Here is a 26,113-nt window from a genome sequence, read left to right on the forward strand (position 1 = left end):
CCTTCTCTTGGAGAGTTTTCAGTCATCTTTGGTTTTCTGAGACATAAAAGTTGCTCTGATTAAAAATCTTCATACTGGAATGAGTAATGTTTTCTAACATGTATCATTAGAGAAGAACGTGTAGCCCACATGCACTGAAATGATTTCACCTTGTCTCAGAGTTCTTACACAGCATAATCTTAGAATTAATTCCCATAGTCTCCATAATCTGTTTCATTTCCCATTAGCCTCTGAAACAGTTTCTCCTTCCAGGACTTAAGGTCTGATTACTACCAGAAGAAAAGGTTTTTAACAGGTTTGGCGTGACAGAGAATAATCAAACTAAAAATCCTATACTGACTCCGTGCTCAAGGCATGTAGGGGTCATTTTGGGACATTGATCAAAGTAGCAGTGTCTCATGGAACTGTCTCAACAGGGTCCAAGGAAGCATCTAAAGGTGTCCCATCCAAGCAGTAAGGTGAAACGGCAAAATCTCAATGAAATCAAGTGGAGGACAAGCAATGTCAAAACAAACCTTTCATGAGAGATGAAAAGAATAGGTTGTGAGGAGTAAATGCTATTTTAGCTATTTATGCATCAAAGAATAATCTGTGTCAAACACAAAAAATATTGAAGCATATTAAATTTGTTCAAATTTCCTTGCTAGCTTATGTTTTTATTCTTAAAATAGCACCAATATTCAAAGAAAAAGTAAAAATATGGAAAGTAATTTAAAAAAAAAAGTTCTGCATTGTCTACAATAACTTGACAAGTTACTGAAACTGTAGTATCTCCAGCACAGGGCTCAATTTCACTGGGTAAGGAATCTCACAGGTAAGGAATAATTTATCCTGAGAAAACCCACAGAGGAGAGCACTGGCAGGGACTGAACAGGTGCAATGGTCAAACCCCTATTTCACACATTCTAAATATCCATGACACTGGAGAATCTACAAAACTTCTATGCATGATATAAAATACATTTTCTTTCCTGTCTGGGAAGAAGCTGTAGCTTCTCAGGTAATTTCTGTTAACACCTTTAAAAAGCAGAATTAAAAAATGAGACGTGGAACATTCCCTACCAAATTTTTGAGATTCACACTGCTCTGAATCCTGGTGTGATGCTAGGAACTCAGCCTTAGGCACAGAGAAAGTACAGTATCACCAGGCTCACAGACAGAACATACCTCTTCTACAAATATGTAGAGGTAAAAGGAAGATATAAATCCCTCTAGAGCTTTAGGCAAATATGAAAGCTAGGATATCAACAAAATGTGAAGAAAAAGAAAAAACCTCAGAAATATCCCTCATGGTTTGGAAGTTGTAATATCAGGATTACTGAAGATCACTGGAAATAAATGTGTGTGTAAAACACTGCCTGCCTTGTGGAAAGGCTAAAGCAAAACTCAGAGTCACTTGAATACTTAGCTTTGCTTTTAATGGCTCATCAAAGAAAGTATCAAAAGTAGACAGTCCTTTCTCTCTTCTCTGCCCAAGCTTGATAGAAAAATCAGAGGAAGGGGAGGGACATCAGTCTCTCTTAACTCTTCGCTCACAATGAGCAGGAACACACTGTCCTGGGACAGCTGAAGGGCCACGCTGACTGTTTTGCTTGCTCTTCTACATGGTGAGACACAACAGATCCACCTGCAGCATGGCTGTCATCCAGCCCATGCACAGCTGGAGTTAGGTAAAGGACCCTTTTAGTCATCATCTGTACTCTTACTCCTTACTTTCTCTTTTTCTGTCTCACAAATGCAGATGTTGGATTTGGATCCATTATCAATTCAGAATGACCAGAAGAAATCTTTCAAAGAGTTGGAGACACTGTGACCATCTCCTGCTACCAGAATTACAGTAACCTGACATATATATTCTGGTACTGGCAGCCTCCAAGAAATGGTCTGAAGTTAATGGTCAGTACTACCACACCGAGGGAGAAATTTTGTGAGGATGGTTACAGTGAGGTCGAGTTTGAGATAAACAGAGAGTATACTGATGTATACTGAGATATATACTGAGTATGCTGAGTATACTGTGATGACAGTCAAGAATGTGACATCCAAGAGTGCACCCTTGTATTTCTGTGCTGCGAGTGACCACACGGTACAGCAAGGGGGTTAGGATTAAGATAAAATCCCCACCTTGCCTGAGTGAGAGATGGAGACTCTGAAAAATGTGAGGCACTTAGAAGAGGGGCAGACAAAGAGGAGAAAAAAAGACAAGGAACATGTTGGAGGAATAGACATAGGATATTTTTGAAGGGGAGAGAGACAAAACAGTGCAGTAGTCTTTAGCTTTGAAGACAGGAAGCATTCAGAAACACAAACCCTTAGATCAACATCAGGAATTAAGACACTGGTGATGCAGTTAGTGAAAGGCAGCATATCTATATCTATATCTATATCTATATCTATATCTATATCTATATCTATATCTATATCTATATCTATATCTATATCTATATCATCTATATCTATATAGAATCATAGAATCATAGAATTGATTTGGTTGGAAAAGACCTCCGAGATCATCAAGTCCAACCCTTGGTCCAACTCCAGTCCATTTACTAGATCATGGCACTCAGCGCCACGTCCAATCTGCGTTTAAAAATCTCTAGGGATGGTGAATCCACCACCTCTCTGGGCAGCCCATTTCAATGCCTGATTACTCTCTCTGGAAAGAATTTTTTTCTGATATCCAACTTAAATTTCCCCTGGCAGAGCTTGAGCCTGTGCCCCCTTGTCCTATTGCTGAGTGCCTGGGAGAAGAGACCAGCTCCCACCTGGCTAGAACTTCCCTTCAGGTAATTACAGACAGTGCTGAGGTCACCTCTGAGCCTCCTCTTCTCCAGGCTAAACAACCCCAGCTCCCTCAGCCTCTCCCATAGGGCTTGTGCTCCAGTCCCTTCACCAGCCTTGTTGCTCTTCTCTGGACTCGCTCCAGCCCCTCGATATCTTTCCTGAACTGAGGGGCCCAGAACTGAACACAGTACTCAAGGTGTGGCCTCACCAACGCAGAGTCCAGGGGAAGGGTCGCTGCCCTGGTCCTGCTGGCCACGCTATTTTTGATACAGGACAGGATCCCATTGGACTTCTTGGCCCCCTGGGCACACTGTTGGTTCATGTTGAGCTTCCTGTCAGTTAGTACTCCAAGGTCCCTTTCTGCCTGGCTGCTCTCCAGCCACTCTGTGCCCAGCCTGTAGTGCTGCAGGGGGTTGTTGTGGCCAAAGTGCAGGACCTGGCACTTGGCCTTATTGAACTTCATCCCATTGGAATCAGCCCATCTCTCAAGTCTATCCAGATCCCTCTGCAGAGCCCTCCTGCCTTTCAGCAGATAGACACTCCCTCCCAACTTGGTGTTATCAGCAAATTTGCTGATGATGGACTCAATCCCCTCATCTAAATCATCAATAAAGATGTTAAACAGGACTGGACCCAACACAGACCCCTGGGGAACACCACTGGTGACTGGCTGCCAGCTGGATGCAGCACTCTCTGGGCCCAACCCTCCAGCCAGCTCTTAATCCAGGAGAGAGTACACTTGCCCAGGCCATGGGCTACCAGCTTTTCCAGGAGTATATTATGGGAGACAGTGTCAAAGGCCTTGCTGAAGTCCAGACAGACCACATCCACAGCCTTCCCCTCATCCACCAGGTGGGTCACCTGATCGTAAAAAGAGATCAGGTTGGTCAGACAGGACCTGCCCCTCCTAAACCCATGATGGCTGGGTCTAATCCCTTGTCCACCCTGAAGGTGCTGTGTGATTGCACTCAGGATGAACTGCTCCATAACCCTGCCAGGCACAGAGGTCAGGCTGACAGGCCTGTAGTTGCCAGGGTCCTGCCTGCAGCCCTTTTTGTGGATTGGGGTGACATTGGCCAACCTCCAATCATCTGGGACCTCCCCAGAGAGCCAGGACTGTTGGAAGATGATGGAGAGCGGTTTGGCAAGCTCTTCTGCCAGCTCCTTCATCACCCTGGGATGGATCCCGTCTGGTCCCATAGACTTGTTAGGATCCAGCTGGCTCAGTAAGCCAGTAACTATATCCTCCTGGAATACAGGAGGGCTATTCAGCTCCCTCTCCCTGTCTACCAGCTCCAGAGGCCAGTTGTCTTGAAGGCCACCTGTCTTACTGGTGAAAACTGAGGTAAAGTAGGTGTTAAGTACCTCAGCCTTCTCCTCATCTTCCTTAACTATGTTTCCCTCCAAGTCCAACAGAGAATGGAGTTTTTCCTTGCCCCTCCTTTTGTTATTATTGTATTTATAAAAGGACTTTTTGTTATCCCTAACTGAAATAGCCAAATTTACTTCAAATTCCACTTTTCTTTCCCTAATTTTTTTCCTGCATGACCTAGCTCTATCTGTAAATTCTTCATAAGTAGCCAGCCCTTTTTTCCATAGTCTGTAAACTTTCTTTTTATCCCTGATTTCTTGAAGAATCTCCCTATTTAACCAAGCTGGCCGTCTTCCCCTCCGGCTGGCCTTTTGGCACACTGGTATAGCCTGTTGCTGTGCACTCAAAATTTCCTTCTTAAAACATGTCCATCCCTCCTGGACCCCCTTGCCTTTAAGGGTTGTTTCCCAGGGTATGCTCTGAATCAGTTTTTTGAATAGGCCAAAATCTGCTCTCCGGAAGTCCAAAGTAGAGGTTTTAATGGTGTCTCTCCTTACATCCCTGAGGACTGAAAATTCTATTATTTCATGGTCACTATGCCCCAGGCGGCCTCCAACCACTACATCATCTACCAGCCCCTCTCTGTTTGTAAACAGTAGGTCTAGCAGGGCCTTACCCTTGGTAGGCTCATTTACCAGTCGATGAAGGAAATTGTCCTCCATACACTCCAGGAACCTCCTTGACTGCCTCTTCTCTGAAGTATGAAGCTCCCAGCAGATATCTGGCAGGTTAAAGTCACCCACAAGAACAAGGGCTGGTGGATACCAGCTGCTTGTAGAATAATTCATCTCCTTCATCATCCTGGTTGGGCGGTCTGTAACAGACACCCACAAGGGTGTCAGCCTTGTTGGCCTTGCCGCTGATTCTGGCCCACAGGCACTCAACCTTGTCACTGCTGACCTCAACTTCAACAGACTCAAGAGACTCTCTAACATATAAAGCCACCCCTCCACCTCTCCTTCCCTGCCTGTCCTTTCTGAAGAGCTTGTAGCCCCCCATAGCAGCACTCCAGTCATGTGAGTCATCCCACCATGTTTCTGTGACAGTAACTATGTCATAGTTTTCCTGCTGCACTATGGCTTCCAGCTCCTCTTGTTTGTTTCCCATACTGCGTGCATTGGTGTACATGCACTTCAGCTGGGCCATTGATTTCATTCTCAACTCGGGCTCTATGCCCTTAGGCTTATCTCTGGAGAGCCCAGTTGCCGTCCCTTCCCCCTTCAAACCTAGTTTAAAGCCCTCCTAACCAACCCTGCTAACTTATGGGCTACAGTTCTTTTGCCCTTCCTAGATAAATGAAGCCCATCTGCTTTGACGAGACTGGGCAATATGGAGTTTGCCCCATGATCAAAAAACCCAAAATTTTGACGATAGCACCATCCCCTAAGCCACCTATTGGTAAGCTGGGCTTTCCTAAACCTCTCCTCATTCATCCCAGCTAGCACAGGAACTGAGGCAATTACTACCTGTGCTCCTGTCCCATGAAGAGATTGGGTCAATGCCTTGAAATCTTTATTAATTACTCTGGTACTCCTTTTATTAATGTCATCACTTCCAACCTGGACAACCAACAGCGGGTAATAGTCTGAGGGCTGGATAAGCTTAGGAAGTCTTTTGGTAATATCCCTCACCCTGGCCCTGGGAAGGCAGCAAACTTCCCTGTGGGATGGGTCTGGCCGACATAGAGGGCCCTCAGTTCCCCTCAGAAGGGAGTCACTGATTACAACAACCCTTCTCTTTTTCCTCTTACCTGTAGTTGTAACCCGTCCGGTAGACTGGGGGTAACCAGAAGGCCTTGTAGATAGATAGATATATCTTAAGATTAGTGCTGCAGAAGCACAGTCATGTTCTAGGCCCCACTATTTCCTCACAGATACCACCACAGCATCAGGAAAAGACTACAAAGGAGATGGAGAATTTGAAGTTCTTTCAATACTGATGATGCACCCAAAACTGAGGTACCCAAAGAGAGAGTGATGGGAGGGGGGAAAGAGAAGAGCCCAGGCTCTGATTATTGATTCAGGAGAATGGCACCAGTACCAGTGGGGGAAAACATAACCAGGGGACCAGGCATACCTCCCATTGTGGAAGGGACAGCCCTTTTGCATCTTTAAAAGAAACAGTGTGCACTGCAGCATTTTATTCACCTGCTTCACACGCTGCTTAACTGCACGATCACTCCCTTACTTGCCATAGATGTGCATACAGTTCTGAGCCAAACCAAGGCATCCCTTCACAGCAGAACATCATAGGCAGAGAAAAGAAACCACAAAGAGCTGTTATCTTATGGGGTTCCCCTTTTGAGGAACAACTGAAGGCAAAAATTTTCTCCCATTGTGCCTCTGTCTCCATTGCTTGCAGAGAAAAACCTCTGATGAACTAGTTGCTGTTCTGTGATGGTCCTGGGAAAACTGAGAGCAGGGTGTTATTAGGGTTCCCTCCTTTGTCACTGCCTGCCTGTGCTCCTGTTTTTATTGCATAACCTGGGACTTATCTTTTCTTCGAAGGAAGGGAAATGGCATATGGAAGAGTAAAAGACATTGTTAAGGAAGTATGGCTATACATTTTTGTATTTTGAGCTTGTCTTTTTAGGCTGTGGCTTTGACAGTCTGCATACCATTGTCCAAAAATCAATTGTCTCCTATGCTCATGTGGAAGGCTTGGCACATCAAGCACTTAAAAAAACACAGGTAGCAAATGTACTGTGCTGCTCAATGATGTGGCAAAGCTGGGTATGCTGAACTGAAACATACTGTGATTCTAGAAAAAAAATGGAGTGAGAGGTGATAAAAAGAGCTGGTGAGAGCAAGGAGCTGGAATCAGCTGTAAGCATGTCCTGTAAAAGATCCTCACACTCCATTTCACCAGCATTGCTAGGAGAGTTTTGTACTGCCAGGATGGATCTCTCAATTTCATACCAGGATCCTAGTCTCCTGATTATTCATGCTACATTAATGCTACTTTGCTTCCAGGCTCTGCTCTGAAAGAAATAAATTATTGTTGGCTAGTGAAATCCAGACCCATGACAGAAACTCATGCTTGTTTTAGTCTCACCTGGACATAGAGGAGGCTCTGAAGAGGCTAAATCCATACCAGACTTCTCCAGTTCAGCAAAGACATTTCTGAAAGCTTCAGTTTCCTACACCACCCCTTGTACACCCTTGTAGCCAACACTCTTCTGATGTCAGGAGCTGCTCAGCAGCAAGTGTAACACACCCTTCGTTGCTTGCAGGGAGTGTTTGTCTGTTCCTCAGAACACCCTCAGGTTCATGAAAAATAGTTCGTGCTGGAGTCATTAAGGAATATGAGCACTATAGTGGTGAGTTTGTGGTGATTTTATTTTCAGATTTTTTTTTATGCTCTTTTAATAAACTACCAGTTCCTGACAGCCATGTTTCAGTCTTAGCTCCGACCTTTTTCATAAGCACTGCAAACCAACTTTTTCAGCACGGGTAACACAACAGAGGAAGGATTCCTTTCTATTTCTCAGCTCCTAAGCACTTTACTTCAGCATGGCAAATGAAGTTTTAAGGCCTTGGAATAACAAATTTATCAGTGACCTTCAACATAGAACACTTTCATGAGCTGGCTACTGACGGGTTACAGCTGTGCAAATTCCAGGTGGTAGAAAACCACAGAGATTCATCTTGAAGTTCTGTGGTCACAGTTCCTTTTTCCAGCTCTAAGGTACAATTTGCTTCTATGCAATACTCCTTTTGCCACCTTACACAAAAAGCAACTATTCTAAGAAGCTTCTCATGAAACAGCTACTGTCTTCTTCATCCCACTCCCTGTAGTCATATTTATTCAGATCATTAATCAGATCCCTCCTTCCACCATCTTATCTTTTCAGTGCAGAGACATGCTCTGAAAAAGGGCTGTTTAACTTTAGAGGTTTGTGGTCAAAAGTCCTGACTGTTTATGAAAATCTTCCTAGTGTCTTTTAAAGAGATCTGTGAAGTTCAGGGAGTCTGTGTTGTAGGGCCTGCTTGTCTGTAGCTGCTTCTTCTGTAAACTGAAGAATCCAGAACTGGTGTAAGTGATGCAAATACTTTCCTGTGAATTGTCCCACTAAAATGATACCACTTTTCCTCTCTTCTCTCACTTTCACTGATTTGAATTCATGGCCTGCAAGGCCTTTGCTTTTGGCAGGTTACAGAGGAACGTTAAAGTGAGACAAGACTGGTCTCTGCTGGCACGTCTTGGAAACTGCTTAATGAACATGACCTGAGGAGCTGTTAGCATCACATACTCCTTCAAAATTAACAGAGAAGTAATTTCCTTCTTTTTAAATGAGGGACATATATGGGAGAGAGTCTGTCAGTGTCAGTAAGGACACTAATGGAGCTGTAGATTGGAGATGAAGGCAGAATAATCTTAAATTAATTTTAATACGATGGGTTTAGACCCTGAATAGCGTTGCAATCAGAAGCAGACTAAGAGCAATGCAGGCAAATCATATCCCACTATTAGTGTTATTATTTAGCAAGTGACAGACAAATTCAATCCTAAATGTATTTTTAAAGGAATATAAACAAAAAAATACCCTTGTCATTTCCATAACTAGTGGCTTAAGCACCCTGTTTCCTGTTGTAGTAGAGAGGAAAACCTAGGGGCATTCTGAGATGACCTGTCCAATACTTTACCTTCTATAGTCCTATGTCTTGATCCTAAATGTTTCAGCTTAGTCTGCATTTCTCATTCCTTTCCATGGGACAGTAGCAGCTGTTCCCAGCTGAACAGACTGTATCAGAGATTACAGGTTTTTCTGTGATATCTGAAAAGAGCAGAAAATAATTTGTGATTTTCCTAGTGGAATGATCTTGTTTCAATGGATTTTGTCGTGTGTTTTACAGTCTGCTTTTTATATTAAGACAGACTCAAGTGAAGCCATTAAGGAGCAATGTAAACAACATTTTTACTGCAGGTACTTAGTTACATTGATGGCTATGTGTTGACCTTTCATATGAGATTAGACCCATTAGGTGTAAGGGAGGAAGATAAAAGTAGCCTGCTAACTGTCACCATCAGTTCCCATCCTTTTCAGACAGTCTGCAAAATGAAGGTTCGCTCTTACATCCAGAGGAAGCCTTTTCATAGGAAGAATCATGGGCCCCTGGAGAAGCTTGTGCTTCTGTTTCCTGTAACAGGGCAATCAGAGGAATACAAGCTTAAAAGCTCAGCATTCTAGTTCCCTCACTTTCAGAGCAGTGTGACAAGTGCAGAACAGACCAAAAAGGATGCTCTCAAACAAGACCAGGCTACAAACAAAAACACCAGACTGTAATAAGCAAATAGCTCTCATTGCAAACCATTTATTGTGGACATGAAGTCTGCTTGTCACTTTGGGGCAGAAGAGAGCAAGAGTGGAAAAGAATGCAACGTGAGCACTGTCATGATGTTACCAAGTAAAAAAATAACTGCATTTAAACCAAATCAAGAAAAAAAAAGTATTATGTTTTGGACAATAAGAATAAAATGTTTGGATTATAAATGCAGGGATAATGGATATGCTAAGAGGTAATTGGCCTGTCATGTAGAAACAGCAATGGCAAAGGAAGGATGTGGCCTGGGGTTCTAACATGGTTTAAACCCAGGCAGCAACTAAGGTGGAGCAGATGTTTGCTCACTCCCCCACCAGAAGGACTAGGGAGAGAATCAGAAGAGCAGAAGTAAAATAACTCATAGGTTGAAATAAGACACTTTAATAGATGAAGCAAAAGCTGTGCACACCAGGAAAACAAAAGAAGGAATTCATTCACCACTTCCATGGGCAGGGAGGTGTTCAGCCATTCCCAGAACAGCAGGACCCCATCACACATAACTGTGACTTGGGAAGACAGGCGCCATCCCTCCAAACATCCCTCTCTTCTGTCTTTTTTTCCCCCGTGCCTCACTTTCTATACACAGCATGACACCGTATGACGTGGAATATCCCTTGGAACAGCTGGCATCAGCTGTCCCCTCTGTCTCTCCTCTCATCTTCCCATGCACTCCCAGCCTCCTTGCCAGACTGGCAACATAAGAAACAGAAAAGGCCTTGAATTCTGTGTAAGCACCACTCAGCGGTAACAAAAATATTCCCATCTTATCAGCACTGCTTCCAGCACAAATCCAAAACACAACCCCACACTAGCCACTGTAAAAAAAAATTGACTCTATTTCAGTCAAAACCAGAACACGTTCTCATGGCAATCTTTCACGGTTAACCAGTCAGTTGACAAAAAATGGGTGGGTGGAGTCCTGGGTAGGACTGTTTTTGTAGGAGGTTGTATCGTTGTGGGGACAGGGGGCACACGATGATACATTCTCCAGGAGGCCTTTACAAAAACCCTTATGTACGTAAGTCTTGTGGGAGAGCATATTAAGGCAGCTGAAGAGACTTCTGCAGCAGAGCAGGCATGTTCTGCCTTTTTTTCTCTTGGCAGACCTAATATGCTAGAGCTTTCATAATCTGAAAACTGAGCCTGCCCTCTCTGGGTAGCAAACTAAGAAATTTTGAGATACTGAAATAATTTTCATCAAACCAAATTGGCTGCAGGTGCACCTGAAGTTTTTCAGAGGACGTGAAGCAGAAATTAGTACTTTTTTTCAATAGACCACAAAATGGTTCTTTATTAATGTGATGCAAGTGGTATAAAAAGAATTTGACATGTAGCAAAGACACTATATAAAATGTGTTGGAGTTTTCTCTCTTAAATAAGCCTTCAGTGTCCACTGACTGACTCATGCCTGTGAGAACAAAGGTTGCCTCTAATGATTCTCCCCACTGCCTCACTGCAGTTCTTGCTGATGGGTACCAACGGTTTCTGTGAGACCAGTCAAGTGATTATTCTGGACTCTCCTTCTGGGGATTACTTTAACCTATCAGAAAACTGAATGGAATCCTGAATCCTATTCAAGACAATTGGCCTGTCATGGAAGGGAAAACAAATGAATTTGTTTTAGGTCAGTGCTAAAGGCAAATCAACTACACTCAACTATGAAAACCACAAAACAAGTATTATTTGCTTATTAACTCCAGAAGTTACAGAAAGGAAACCTTCACAATTCTAAGAGTAGAAGACTGACAGTGAGGAAGCTCTAGTTGTAGAGGAATTGTTTCTAGACAATTACAGCCTTTTGGTATGTCTGTATGGTTTTGAGATCTGCAAAATGAGAATAGCAGGTAGTATCGAGACAACATGGAGATAGGAGAAAGGTTGTAAAAACAACGTAAGGTGAAATGTAGACAGTAAGTATCAAAAAATTTTGGCAAATGTTTTTATGAATGCTACAGATTATACAATAGACTTCAAGCTGGTTTTCTGTCAAACCCCTTCAGGCAGAGATTGAGCGACCTTTGGGATTCCTAATATAGTAATGACTGCTTAAACTTCTGCTTATAGTAAGTCAATTGCAGTGCATCCCTTTTCTTAGCTTAGGGCACAACACTTTGGCACTGTGAATACTTAGGTCTGGTTTTCGGTGATGGCACAAAAGTTACCGTAATAGGTAAGAAATTTTTTGTTTTCTCCTTTATTTTTTAATTCTCTGCCAGACCTCTTCAGACAGAGATTCAGTGATCTTTGGGATTCCTAATACAGTAGTGATTGCTTAAACTTCTGCTTATAGTAAGTCAGCTGCAGTGCATCCCTTTTCTTAACTTATGATACAAGATTTTGTCACTGTGAATAATGCCATTCCGGTTTTTGGTGATGGCACAAAAGTTACAGTAATAGGTAAGAAATCTTGTTTTCTCTTTCAAATTTTTAATTTTCCATCAAACTCCTTCAGGCAGAGATTGAGCGACCTTTGGGATTCCTAATATAGTAATGATTGCTTAAACTTCTGCTTATAGTAAGTCAGCTGCAGTGCATCTCTTTTCTTAGCTTATGGTACAACACTTTGGCACTGTGAATACTTATGAGCTGCTTTTTGGCGATGGCACGAAAGTTACAGTAATAGGTAAGAAATTTTTGTTTTCTCTTTTAATTTTTAAATTTTCTGCCAAATCCCTTCAGACAGAGATTCAGGGATCTTTGAGATTCCAAATACAGTAGTGATTGCTTAAGCTTTAGCTTATAGTGAGTCAGCTGCAGTGCATCCCTTTTCTTAACTTATGATACAACATTTTGTCACTGTGAATAACGACAATCTGGTTTTTGGTGATGGCACAAAAGTTACAGTAATAGGTAAGAAATTTTTGTTTTCTCTTTCAAATTTTTAGTTTTCTTTCAAACCCCTTCAGATAGAGATTGAGCGACCTTTGGGATTCCTAATACAGTAATGATTGCTTAAACTTCTGCTTATAGTAAGTCAACTGCAATGCATCCCTTTTCTTAGCTTATGGTACAACACTTTGGCACTGTGAATACTTATGAATGGGTTTTTGGCGATGGCACGAAAGTTACAGTAATAGGTAAGAAATTTTTGGTTTCTCTTTTAATTTCTTAATTTTCTGCCAAACCCCTTCAGACAGAGATTCAGTGATCTTTGGGATTCCAAATACAGTAGTGATTGCTTAAGCTTCTGTTTATACTAAGTCGGCTGCAGTGCATCCATTTTCTTAGATTATGATACAACATTTTATCACTGTGAATAGCGGTGATATCGTTTTTGGTGATGGCACAAAAGTTACAGTAATAGGTAAGAATTTTTGTTTTCTCTTTTAATTCACTCTTTTTAGAGAATTTCACTTCATAATTGTTCTCCCTTTCATTAGTAAACTGTTGTTCTCCTGATGTGCTAGTAAACCAGTTTACTTCAGAGAACAGACTAAGTGTATTACTCTAGGTAAGGACACATGTTTCATTTTGGAGAACTAAATGAATGTATTTCAGTGAATAAAAAGTTGTCCATATAAAGCACTGGGATAAGGAATGGGTTAAAAAATGTTTGCATATCGTAAAAAAAAATTGTCTTAATAAATCAACGTATGCAAAAATCCTTATTCCCCCAAAGTATAACTATTCTCTAATATTCGTTCATCCAGGGCTAGAGATGATTAAGGACAAGTCAATGAAAAGCTATCTGTCTCTCTGGAAAGAACTGACTTACAGTTACACTTTGAAGAAGTCTAGAAAACAAAATCAAGACTATACAAACAAAATTATTTGGATTTTTTCAGGGTAAACTAAAGCATGTGTCATCTCAAATAACAGGGAAAATCAAATGTGCTGGCATTTTTTGTTGATAAAGCAGAAGGTACAAAAAATACTCAACTTTAAAATAAGCAATACTGAGAGATTTCTGCAGCTGTTTAATTCCTTGTTGTCGCAGAAAACAACTGTTCACATCACAGCAAGTTTCTTTCTACTAAACAGGCTCATCAGGGTGGTGATAAAAGATCATTAAGGACAACAGTCTTTCTATTTAAGAATGGATGTTAAACAGCCACTACAAATCAAAGAAACACAGTATATGGTTCATTTCAAATAGAAGGAGCTCTCAGGGAATGTTTCTTTCTAGGCCACTTTTATGGATTTGTATTCTCCAAATCCAGGGGAAAACAAGGTTCCTTCCAAGAATGATAAATGATGGTGATTTCTTCTGATTGTACTGTTTCTGGAGTCAGAAGAACTGATACCTCTGACTTGTGTACTACATTGTGCCACTGCAGAATAAATTGACTACAAGTGATAAATATCAATCTGCATGGGAAAAAATTCAGTCATCAGCTCATTTTTCAAAATCCAATGTGTATCTGAGGTGCCCGAACTGATGAAAATGAATACATCAATCCCACTCTGACCATAGTCAATTATACAGTTAATTTGAATAATAGTCACTAAGAGGACAGAAAGAATAAAAAAAACAGAGACTTCTTTCCAGGGAAGGAGAAAAGGAGGCATGTTTAGGAACTGCTCCAACTGGGAGAATGGACCAGGATCCTGTGCTATATATTAAAATTACTTTGCAAGTGAAGAAAAAAAGGAATTTATTTAATAATTTTTATTTATGAAAGAATCATCACAATGTTGAAAAAAGTGAGGAAATTAAGGAAATGGGGCTGCTTAGTTGAGAATAAGAAAATTATTCTGTCTGCATATAGGAAATATTTTCTAATATTACACCAAGATAAATACATAAATATCCTCTAAAGAAATGGTGAAAGCTGCAACAACTGATTCACCAAAGCCCAGACCAAAAGGGCTCTGGATGGAGTATTCCTGATATTGATCTCAGCTGGTTTGGACCCCAGATGTGGTGGGGGTTCCTTTACAGACCTTTGTTTTTAGGGGACCATAGATTACTGTACTTTGGGTTTCTTCTTCTGCTGGTACCGCATGAGGGGAAGGTTAGTCCACAGGTTTGCCTCAGAGGACTGAGAGCAGAGGGAAAGTTTTTCTGCATCTGTAAACCAGAGTGAATAATGATAGACCATTCTTTGGCAGTGGGACAAAACTCACAGTCATAGGTAAGTCAGATCTCTGTGATATATATGATACTGGCTAAGGGGACAAGAGTATTCTTAATTAAAAGCAGAATAATTATCTCTAATAATTATTCATATAGCCATGAGAACAGGGTTAATGCTTTATTGGTTGCTTATTAAAATGAGATGCACCGTTATGGAAGTGTAGGATTTGCAGGCACAAAGTTTGAGATCCTTGTGTCTATAGCCTTTGTCATTTCTGGGAACATCATGAAGGGAGAAAAGAATAAATAATTCTGTTTCCTCCCATTCTCCAAGAAAACAGTATAGAGGTTGAGAATGAAAAATACTTCTTTGATCTGCAGGTTTTTGCAAAGTTTCAGGGGGTGAGTCCAGATTCTCCTGCGTGCTGAATCAGGCAGGGAAGGAGTAGTATTCCTGGCTCTTTACTTGCCTCTCCATAAACAGCTGGCAGGCTGCCTAAAGTTGCTTTGGTGCACTGGCATCTGCTAAAAGTTCTTTTCATAACTTCTAATTGTCTAGGGGCACTTTTCTCCTCTATTCTTTCTCCTTTTCCCATTTTGCTTTCTCTGCCTTCTCCCGTCCTAGCAAAGAATTTAAAGTCACTTATATCATGGCATTTTGGAATCACAGGGCAAAGTAACCTTTTCCATCTGCTAGTGCCTTACCCGATAGCAAACTGTAGAAATACATCCTGGTGCCTGCTCCTTTAAACAGTGTCATTTTAAGGAACTAAGTGTCTGGCAGGAAGAGCATAATAGCACTGCAGGTTACAGCCTGATTGTGTGCAGACGCGTAACTGGGCAACTTACCTTTGGAGCTGGGACTGTGCTCAGTTATAGGTAAGTAGCTGTGATTAATCCAAGTGCTCAGTGTGGAGGACACTTGAAAAATTCCCTTGGTTAATGATATGCAGCATATACACGGACAATTTTAAAATGAGAATAGGAGTGAAAGATAACAAGATATTATGAAACTGACCTTACCATGATGGGAATGGAGGAACTGTGATACTTTTTTCTCTGAGATGGGTGAAGACTGTGTGACTGGGAATGCATGGGTGTATGCACACAAGTGATTAAGTTTTGTATCAGTGTCTACCATGAACAGTGTGGATGATAAGAACACGCTTTTGTGGTTACAACTGTTCTTGCTTTTACCAGTCTCTTTATTGCATTTAAAACTTGCTCATTTTCTGGTTTTCTTCATCTTTCCAGTAGTTTTATCATTCTTTCTGTCTGCATTTTCCACCTACTTTCCTCTTTGTCTCTTTTTTGCTCTGTTTGATAACTTCCATTTTAAATTTGTGTCCTCCATTTGTTTCCATCTCTTCACTCATTAACCACTTGGGCTAAGAGCCAATGAACTTGTCAGAGATACTTTTAGGATAGGAATAAAAGTCATAAAGCCAAGGGCTAAACAGGAGCAGTAAAAGTGATCAAACTCTCCTCATATCCACTGAAAGGAAAGCAGAGGGGTGCCAAACCTTGTAGGGGATTATCTCTGTTAATATTTAGGTACCACTTCTAAAGACTGTACAAGCTCAAAAGTTTTCACAGAAGCACCTCAGGGATCTTTGTAGAATAAGCACTGGTAATCACAATTAAGGCTAACATTTGAATGCAAACACTAGGGCTCAGGAGTCAAGATCTAAGCAAGATATAAAGTTCTGCTAATCCTGCTAACTCTCTTACTCTACAATGGAGTGATCAGGAAGAACATCTACAATTTATGGTGCCTTCACGCTGAAAGAACAGCAATAGTTTTCTCTTTGGCTCCGTAGTTCTCTCTGCATTTCTCTTTCCACAAGTCTTCAGATCTGTTGTTTTGATCATGCTAGATGAGTAAAAAAGTCACTCTACTAAGTATTTGGGGGGAAAAATGGCTTTAGGGTCAGTGCCTGGCTTCTGAGTAATTTCTCATTGCTGCCTTGTACACCCTTATGACCAAAACCTCTTCTCATTAGTCTTATATGTAGATATTAAAGACTTTAGGACAGAGGATAACTCTTGGTTTGTATTATACAGAATCTTGCATCATTTTGGGAAGAAGTATAGCCTAGGATGAGGGCTTCTCATATCTAGGATAACCTAAACAAAAAATTATATAAAGAGATATTTAATAGTCTTAAAAAAGGATGGCAAGTTAAGGCCCAAAGCAAAACTTCCCCCAGGCTGATTCATATTACCTACCTCAAATGTTCTTCACTTCAGACAGTGAGAAAACTTAACTCCTTCCTTTCAAGTCACCTCTTAGATAGGGGGTCCAAGTAGGGTATCACATGACAGTGTAATTCTGAACCATCTGTCTTAATTACCTCTTCAGGAATGTAGCCCAGTCCCTTGAAGATGCTTGTGCATTAGGACAGGCTTGTCTATTAATACAATATGACAAATGCAGGTCTTGCAGCATAACTGGGTGCTTTTCTGCCCACTTGTTTGCTCAGTTTCTTTCCAACTTTTCTATTCTTCTGACAGAGGCAATACTAGAAATTCAAATACTCATTCATTTCTGTAGCCAGACCTTTTATGTTTTTGTGTAATGAGGGAAAACAAATACTTTCAGTTTCCTGGTGTCCAATATCTAATAAATATTAATTGTCTAATAGACAGTTGTTAAACGGCCAGGAATATCAGGAGTAAGACAACACAAATACTATACAATTTTAAGGAGTTTCTGATTGAATAAAGTAATGAAGGCTCTGGGCCATATTGCTTTCCATTTCAGAGAAGAACAGGGAAGTCATGCCTCCAGCTGTGGCCATCTTTTCCCCATCAAAGCAGGAGATCCAACAGAAGAACAAGGCCACGCTGGTTTGCCTGGCCTCTGGTTTCTACCCTGACCACCTGACTCTGGTCTGGATGGTAAATGATGTTAAAAGGACAGCAGGGGTGGGAACAGATGAATTCTCCACACAGAATGGGAGTACCTACTCATTGACCAGCCGACTGAGGATCCCAGCCTGGGAATGGTTTAACCCTTTGAATCGTTTTGAGTGTGTTGCCAAATTTCATCAGAAAGGAAAAGAGGAATCCATACACAAATTTATCTATGGTGATGCAGGTGAGTAAAAAAGTGTATCACTCTGCTTTACAGACTAGAAATCACAAATCAAAAGATTTATTGTGATATGAAACACATCTATATAAAACTTCTATCTAGGATGTTGTAATGGCACAAATATATATCTAAATATGTAGGTATTAGCATATGTCTCTTCACATTCCTGGGCCTCTCTATCTACATTAGCATTATACATCTATAGTTTCTTCAGCTTTTCACTGAGGAATCTCTGTAGAATAATAAAACATAGAGAATAATATAAAGTATAGTAAAATGAATTAGGCAGTATTTTGTAAACTCAGACTTCTAAAATTTATGTTCTCTTTGATTTGAAGAGAAACATGACTTTCAGTTTATTTTTGTCTTTCAGGTTGTGCACTCACAGAAGGTACGTGTGTCTTCTCACAGGAAAATATCTGTATGTATTTCAATTCCAGTTTTATTGACACTAAGTACAAGTTGTGTAAGATTTCTACTACATGAATACCTTCTACTTTCTCATCTAAGTGATTTGTATGTCAGATTAAAAAAAAAAAGGAAAAATTACTTTGGGAGTGTTGTTTGTACATATTGTATGTAGTGGTGGTGTTGGGATTTTAGCTCTTCCTTATGATTCCCTTTTGAACACACAGGACAAATTGTGGAACCTTCCAGTACAGTGTAATTTGCTCTTTATCATCTCCTCCTCTCCTTAACACTGGCTTCTGTTGGGAAGATTCTTGCTCAGCCATGAAAGAAATTATTCATACATATCCAAGTGATTATGACATCAATATTCATAATCCAAAATTCTGAATACTTCATAGTACAAAATTTAAAATGCTTCTCATGACAGAGCACATCCCCCCCAAGACTGGAGTTATGCATAGAGGATACCCAGTTTACAAATTACATTTCTTTCCTCTATATATACACATTTACTCACTACTGGTTTTCACCAACTTTCTTAATGCTTTAGGAATCTTAAGGCTGAACCAACATCGAGCTGGTATCTCAATACTACTACTACTCCTTAAGAATGAAAAATCTACATGAACAAAAGTTCTATATATCTTGTTATTCTGGGCTGTGTAAAACTTTCCTGATATGTCAGCAGCACTCATAAGGCCATTGACAGTAATGAGAGAAAAAAAATTTGCATCTTGTGATTCAGCTTATTTTGTGTTCCTAAGCAGGAATTCAGATGAACAGCCTAGTTTTTCAGTAGATGTGGCAATGCAGTACTTTCTTAGCATAAAGCCAATCTCTGTCTTTCCTAGGCTTGCTTTGTCTTTTGGTTCTGTGGATCACAATGTTCTTTCCCATCCCCTGCTGTCTGGTGTCAATATTCATTTGGCTCTAGTTCCTTTATGTCGCTTAGCTAAAAGATTTCAAGGGTTCACCTTTGATTAAAGCTACATTAGATCTATTATCTCATGGTGATGATAATTCAATACACAAATGATGTTTGCTTTGCAGAGTCGTACATGCGGTATGGAAATTCTGCAAAGCTCACTTACCTCATTCTCTGTGGTAAAGCCTTGATCTATGCAGTTTTAGTGAGCAGTCTGGTGTGGACAGCCAAGGTAAGCCAGTGTGCCACCTGAAGGCTGAGCTTGCTCGCTAGTCAAGGATCAGTGGATGCAGGTTAGATCTGTTGTCAGACCTGTGGTTGTTCTGCATGTACTCTGCCAGGCTTTGTGCAGTCTAGTTTGAAAAATCACGAGATGAATTTTCTATTACTGCTTTTCCAGAACTCAAATAAAATAAATGATATCTAGCAGAGACATTCCTTCTCAAAATACCTTTTAAACACATGTAAAAGATGAGAACCAAGGACAAATTCTCTAGAAAGTAAAGAAGGGAAATATCAGATACATCATATGTTTCTGTAACCATTGAAAAGGAGCTTAATGCCTGCAGTGAAAATAACATGCAGGTTTTTTGAAGCGATACAGGGGATAAATCTGAACAAACATTTACAAAGATTCACAAAGAACAGTGGGATAAATCTGAACAAATGGAAAACTGCCAGGAAATACTTTTTATTAATGAGTTTATCGTATGGCTGAAACATACACACAGTGAGAGCAGTGGAAGCCTCAACACTTGTCCCTTTAAAAGCAGGACAAGGACATGTATTTGGAAAGCAATCTGGTACAGTTGAGGGCAAGTGTGAACAGAATCTAAATTATATTTTTGGACCTCTTCTAAGGATGCTAGAGGGCGGAGGTTTGTACTATACTCGATCACAATCATAGAATCACAGGATGGTTTAGGTCAGAAACAACCTTTAAAGGCCATCTCATTCCAACCCCTCTGCCATGGGCAGGAGTATCTTTCACTAGACCAAGTTGCTCAAAGCCCCATCCAACCTGGCCTTGAACTCTTCCAAATGGGGCATCCACAGCTTCTCTGGGCAACCTGTTCCAGTGCTTCAACACCCTCCCCATAACAAATTTCTTCCCTTAACCAGAAGTTGTCCTGTACCAGTTCAAAACCAGTGTTTCTTGTCCTGTCACTGCAGATCTTTGTAAAACATCTCTTATTTTTCTTAAAAGCCCCCTTGTATATTGAAGGTATCCCCAGAGGCTTCTTTTCTCCCTTCTGAAGAGGGGTTGTTCTCTCAGCCTCTCTTCATATCAGTCCTCAGACAATTATTTATGATCCTCCCCAAGATTTGCTTTAACATGTCCCTGTGTTTTCTGTGCTACAGCCTCTAGAGCTGGACACAGTACTCCAGGTGGGGTCAGTGGGGTCATGTGAGAACAGAGCAGAGACAGAATCACTTCCCTCAACTTGCTGGCCACACTGTTTTTGATGTAAGCTGGGATATGCTTGGCCATTTGGGCTGTACGTGCACACAGTTGGCTGAGATACAACATTTTGTCAACCAGTATCCCAAAATCCTTCTCCACAGGGCTGCTCTCAAGCCATTCATTCCCCAGTCTGTACTGATCCTGGTGGTTGCAGGGTGCACATAGGCCCAGACTTTAAGTCTGTCCCGGTCCCTCTGGATGACAACCCTTTCCTCAAGCACATCAAATTCCTCAGCTTGGTGTCATCTGTGAACTTGCTGAGGGTGCACTCAATCCCCGTATCAACGACACATTGAGGAAGGTATTAAATTATATTGGTCCCAGTACAGACTCTTGAGGGAAACCAATCATTATGAGTTACCATAGAACCGTTGATGGTAACTTTTTGGGCATGGTCTTCCAGCCAGCTCCTGTATTTGTTTCTTTTATTTGGTGGCTGTTGTTGCTGTTATTATTACCTTTATTTTTTTAATTATTATTTTTATTCTGTTTTGTTTTCAATTAGGCTGGTGGCAAGTTGTATAAAGAATAAATGAAGATTCTTCTTCATCACATCAGGAGGAACACAGAAAGTTATACACTCTACCTTTTCATAACAAAGGATCTGTGCTTCTAAGAACTTCTAAATACTACTCTTTGATGATTCTTTGTCCCTTTCCTCTTCTCCTCTTCTCTTTGTTGTAATCACTGTTGGGTTTTTCCTGTGCTTCCATATCATATTGAGTCGTATTGTTTGGTATCATACTTTTAAAACAGACACCTTCTTAATGCTCAAAGACTGAGAACTCAGCTTCTTGATTTAGGAATAAAGTTTTAGCTTCTTTTCCATTGAAAAAGTGTGAGTTGTTTTTTTAATTTGTTTTTTTTTTGTAGTCATAATGTCCTACCATACAACTTTCAGTGATGAGTAGTGTCATAAGAAACTTGCATTAAAGATCATTCACTGAAAATCCTTACAGGAATAACTTGTCTGTTATGGGAACGTTAGAAGACTCATTCAGTACTTAGACTGTATACCAACAACTGGAGCAGGGCTGCAGGCTTTGGAGGCTGGCACACTCCAGTGGCTGATTTCTAGCCAAAGTAGATGCATAATTCAAAGGGAACAGAACTCCAGCCAAATGAGAAGTGACACCTACTCAGCATGGTAGCTGCTTTTTCTCTCACTGGGTTTTTACTTGAGATTAACTTGGCCATGGCACCAGACTCAATGTGCTAGTGAAGAAGAATTTTGTGAATAGACAGTTAATGTGTTTGTTTCAAAAGGATCTGATGATAGATTTGAGAAGAAGCTTGCATAACTTTTGTAGTGTCATTAAAAGAAAGAAAAGGTATATCTTACTGCTAGAGGACAGATGGATATAACCCTATAAAATAGAGTTATTTTTCCTGCTCTGTGCCTGTCACTCCTTTATCTCCTCAAAACACTTCAAAACAAGAGAAATACCATATTGAACAAAGAGATTTATCATGTATTCTGACTACAGAAATTACTTATGTAGTCTCATGGTTGTTTCAAACAAAATGGAAAACTGTACCCTGAAACTACATTTTACAAAAATGCCTTTATGGGTCACATTCACAAGACGTGAACAACCTGGTCTAGTGGAAGGTGTTCCTGACCATGGGAGGGGTTTGGAACTAGATGATCTTTAAGGTCCCTTCCAACCCAAACCATTTTGTGATTCTATGATTCTATGAAGTGGAACAATTTTTTATATCCTCAAAAAAACAATTTAATTGTCCCTCAATAATTCATGTAAGGTCAGCATTTGAGTTGATTTCTCCATTACATAAACTCAGCACGGACAAACAAGCCTGCCATTTGGACACCCATCTGCAATATTTTATAAATTTTAGCAGTAATTTTTAGTAGTGTTTACACAGAGCCACTCCAATTTGGAGGAGAAACCAAGCTGACTGTTACAATTAATACATGTTATTTACAAAGTATGTTTGAAATAAAACAAAGAAAGCCCAGAATGAATTTTTTCTTTCAATTATTTACAAAGTATGTTTGAAATAAAACACAGGAAGCCCAGAAAGAATATTTTCTTTCAATTATTTCTTTTTATACCTGTTTTTTCCATGTTAGTCAAGTCATGTTTAAATTTCTGTATGTATCAGTGAGAGAGATGATCAGTCCTATAGTTGCAGTTGTTATTTTCATAAATACTTTTTGCCATCTTTGCCCTGGACATTGTAAAAGACTGTATAGGTCATTTTTGCTTTTGAAAGATTCAAGAAAATAGACAATGATACAGCTGAAAGGAAAATTCCCGAAGAGAAACATAGACATCTTCTAGGGGAGACCCTAGAACAACAAAGAAGATGTTTGGATTCTTGAGGCAAAAATCATAAGCTAACTTACAGACCAAAGCACTAACACTCTATAAAGTAATAGAAAGAGAGATTAAGGGACAAATTAGAGCTTCAGTTATGTATTTTAGAAGGAGAAGAGGGCTTGATGGCAAGGAACTGCTGTCTGAAAAATCAAAACAAAGGATTAATATACTTCAGAAATAGTATTTGAAACAAAAGGACGCAGCATTCTTCCAAGCTGAAGAAGGGAAAAAAGGCTGGTGAGCAATTTATGAGTGAAGTGTGGCATGGAATAGGGGAAAAATTATCTGTTGGCACAAGCCAGTGTTCCAGGATCTTGAGAACAGAAAATAAACAGCCTCACACTTCTCACAGTTGGTGAATATCCAAAAATTCCCTAGATCACAGAAGATGGGAGAGTGAAGAGAGAGGAAACCAAGGAGTTAGTGGAGGCTTCTTTGTCCTCAACCCTTCAAAACCTTAACTCTGTTTCAACAGATATGCACTATTATTTTCTTATTGTTTCCCTCTCAAATTCAGACAACAGACCTCAGTGACTATTCTGAGTGATAAACAGAGGCTGATAACAAAGCTGAGTGCATCTGTCACTTTTCTTGCACCTTCCTCAACAAATGTTTCTGTTAGCACAAGCCAGAGGTGCTGAGCTTCCTGTGGGAGCCAGCCTTAATGTAGTTGAAGCAACATCTCACATGAAATGTGTACAGAAGAAATTCTTTCTGGTGACTATGATAAAACTTTAAAAGTACTTGAAAAGTATGCCTAGTTTTAGATCCCTCCTCACTTGAGGCAGGCAGAACATTAATTATGGGAGAGGAGAAAACAGATTTTGTGAGTTAGAAACCTGATTGTTGCATTATGGGAATTGAATTGCAGAAAAGAGTGTCCATGGGTGAGGAGGTTACAATTAGGTGATTTGAAATTCTGCAGAATTAAATAAGGAATGAGAGTAAATGTCAGACTGTGTGATTACACTTCAGTGTGCAGGTCTGCAAAAAACTAGGATATATGACAAGTGGCCTGAAAAAAGAAGTAATTGTCAAGGACATTTAGCAGTCAGTGTTTTGCTAAATTAACCATTTACTGATTTTTTTCCTGTGAAAAGGATATTTTAGTGTTAAAAATAACAGGGTAATAAAACTGTGAGGAACGCTAGCAAGCAGGCAGCCTTAATGGAATAAATGCAAGGGAATGAGAAAGTTGAGACAAGACCAAAGAAGAAGAGACTTAAGTCAGACAAGTGCTTTCTGAAAGAATATATGCTACCTGTACAATGCAGAACTCCTGAGACTCTACTCAGTGTTTGCTGAGTCTACTGGCTTTATTCCAGCAGAGATGAATGGCGTGACTGGCCAAGTCTTTGCCAGAGAATTAAATTGTCTATGGAATGAGCTAATCATTTTGAGTCCCTCTTATTCATGCAGTGTATCTCCCACTGCCCTACCCAAATGGAATGTGTGTCCACGAAAACAAAAAGGCAGAAGCAGGACTAGGAAAGATGTAAAAAGTATTCATCAGGAACTGGTAAAAGATGTGTAGGCTGCAGGGAAAGAAAGCAAGAGTGGGTTCAAATGAAAGATACTGTATATTGTAGCGTTTATAGTGATTCCTAAAAATTGTGAGGATATTGATGTCAAAGTACAGCATCAGACAAAAAAATGCTTCACTATTGACAGAAAATTGAGGTTAATTTTATGCTGTGATTTGGCTATTATTCTGAAAGAAAAAATAAATATTGAAAGATGTAATAGGGGTATCACTGACAATCAACCCAGGATAGGGTGAGTAGTTTTGATATTATCCTGTGAGGCTGTGCACTGCTTATATCCAGTGTTTTGGAGAAGAAACAAAAGTAACAGCTCTCAGCAAGCCGGATTCATGAGAACGTTGTGCAAGGAGCACATTTCAGGGAGTGTGACAAAGATAAACAAAGAGAAGTCATTGGATTCATTTGATGGGTTCTTTTCCCAAGATGCTTCATTATTCATGTTCTATGAAGTTGGCACAGACTAGAGCACAGCAGAGTGCAATATTAAAAAATAATTCCAGCTCAGTCTGGAATACATTAAGATGAAAACTATTTATAATGCCATCATTTGGTGGAAATGACTGCATTTATCAAGCCTGTCTAAAAACCCTCAGATCAATCTTGACTTCACACATAGACTTGCACAGTGGTTATGGTAGAACTTGGTCAAGGTGAATGCAGGACAAACCTGAGGACACAGGTGTTTTAGAGCAGACAAGCCACAATTATAATGAGTGACCCTGAGATTAGCTCAGTTGGTTAAAACTTGGTTGTAATAATGCCAAGGTCATGGGTTCAATCCCCTGTATGGGCCATTGACTTAAGAGTTGGACTTGATGATCCTTGTGGGTCCCTTCCAATTCAGAATAGTCTGTGATTCTGTAAGCACTTCTATGTAGGAAAAAAAATATGGCAAATAACAGGAATTTCCTTTAAGATTCTGTAATAAAAAGAGTGCTCCTACAGTGAACTCCTACCAGTCAGTCCCTAGAAATTGAGACCAAGCAGAGGAATACAATCCTGTTCCTCTCCAAGCTTGCTACAGGTCATGTAATTCTCACTCCCACATGCACCCTCTATTACACTAATGATTGTGCAAACAGAGCACTTTTAAACAGAGTCTGATACGTATCTGGGCTCACATAGTATCTCCTACTTTTCTTCTTCTTCTTTTTTTTTTAACTACAGTATCTTCAATGGAAAGTTAAACCCTTCATGTTTTCCTCTCTTGACAGTGAGTTTGTTTATGTACATCTGTGTATGCAAAGAGAGATGTGACTTGTGCATAACTCTCAATGTGCCCTGTGTTTGCTTTTGCTGGTAGGCACAGCTATTTTCCTATACAGATGTAGGAATAATGCAGGCCAAGGCACAGGAGTGCTTGGAGAGCTTTGGAAGCAGAGAATCTGAAAATGCAATAGAAAGGCAGAAGGAGTAGGAGGCATCAAGCGGAGACCCTGAAGGGAGTTTCTGTCTAGCAGAGAGTCAGCAGAATGGGAAAATGCCTCAAAAGGGCTCGACAAAAAATGATGCCTAAGAATGAGAGCAGGTGATGTGCAAAAATGAATTTGAAATATCTCTTTAAGGGAACAGCTGTTAAATTTTAGCAAAACAGGATGCGGTTTGACATTTACTCAAAAAAAAACATTTGATAACACATCAGCCTCGCTTGCCACATCACCACCTCAGCCTCTCAGGATGAGGCACAGGATGTGGCTTTCTGTTCACCATTTTACAGTTGGACAGAAACAGTGACACATAAGGGGCCTTATGAAAGTTGCTGGGGTTTTGTCTCAAGTTATCACACAATCTTATTGTTAATCAAGTCTGCAGATGGGTCCAGCATGTGC

The 26,113-nt window shown here is 40.3% G+C and overlaps 1 protein-coding gene across 1 annotated transcript in view; it reads left to right on the forward strand.

Moving 5' to 3' along the window:
- The window catches only part of LOC139673103 (T cell receptor beta chain MC.7.G5-like), a 31,769-nt gene extending 10,538 nt beyond the window's left edge, over window positions 1-21,231 (forward strand). Inside the window, exons 4-8 of the mRNA XM_071558101.1 lie at window positions 14,518-14,555; window positions 17,262-17,597; window positions 17,968-17,985; window positions 19,056-19,162; window positions 20,901-21,231. Coding sequence (XP_071414202.1) covers window positions 14,518-14,555; window positions 17,262-17,597; window positions 17,968-17,985; window positions 19,056-19,162; window positions 20,901-20,927 — 526 coding nt within the window. The 3' untranslated portion in view covers window positions 20,928-21,231. The remainder of the gene's footprint in view (window positions 1-14,517; window positions 14,556-17,261; window positions 17,598-17,967; window positions 17,986-19,055; window positions 19,163-20,900) is intronic.
- The last annotated feature ends 4,882 nt before the right edge of the window (window positions 21,232-26,113 follow it).

Source organism: Pithys albifrons, chromosome 1, assembly GCF_047495875.1.
Source record: "Pithys albifrons albifrons isolate INPA30051 chromosome 1, PitAlb_v1, whole genome shotgun sequence".
Lineage (NCBI taxonomy): Eukaryota > Metazoa > Chordata > Aves > Passeriformes > Thamnophilidae > Pithys > Pithys albifrons.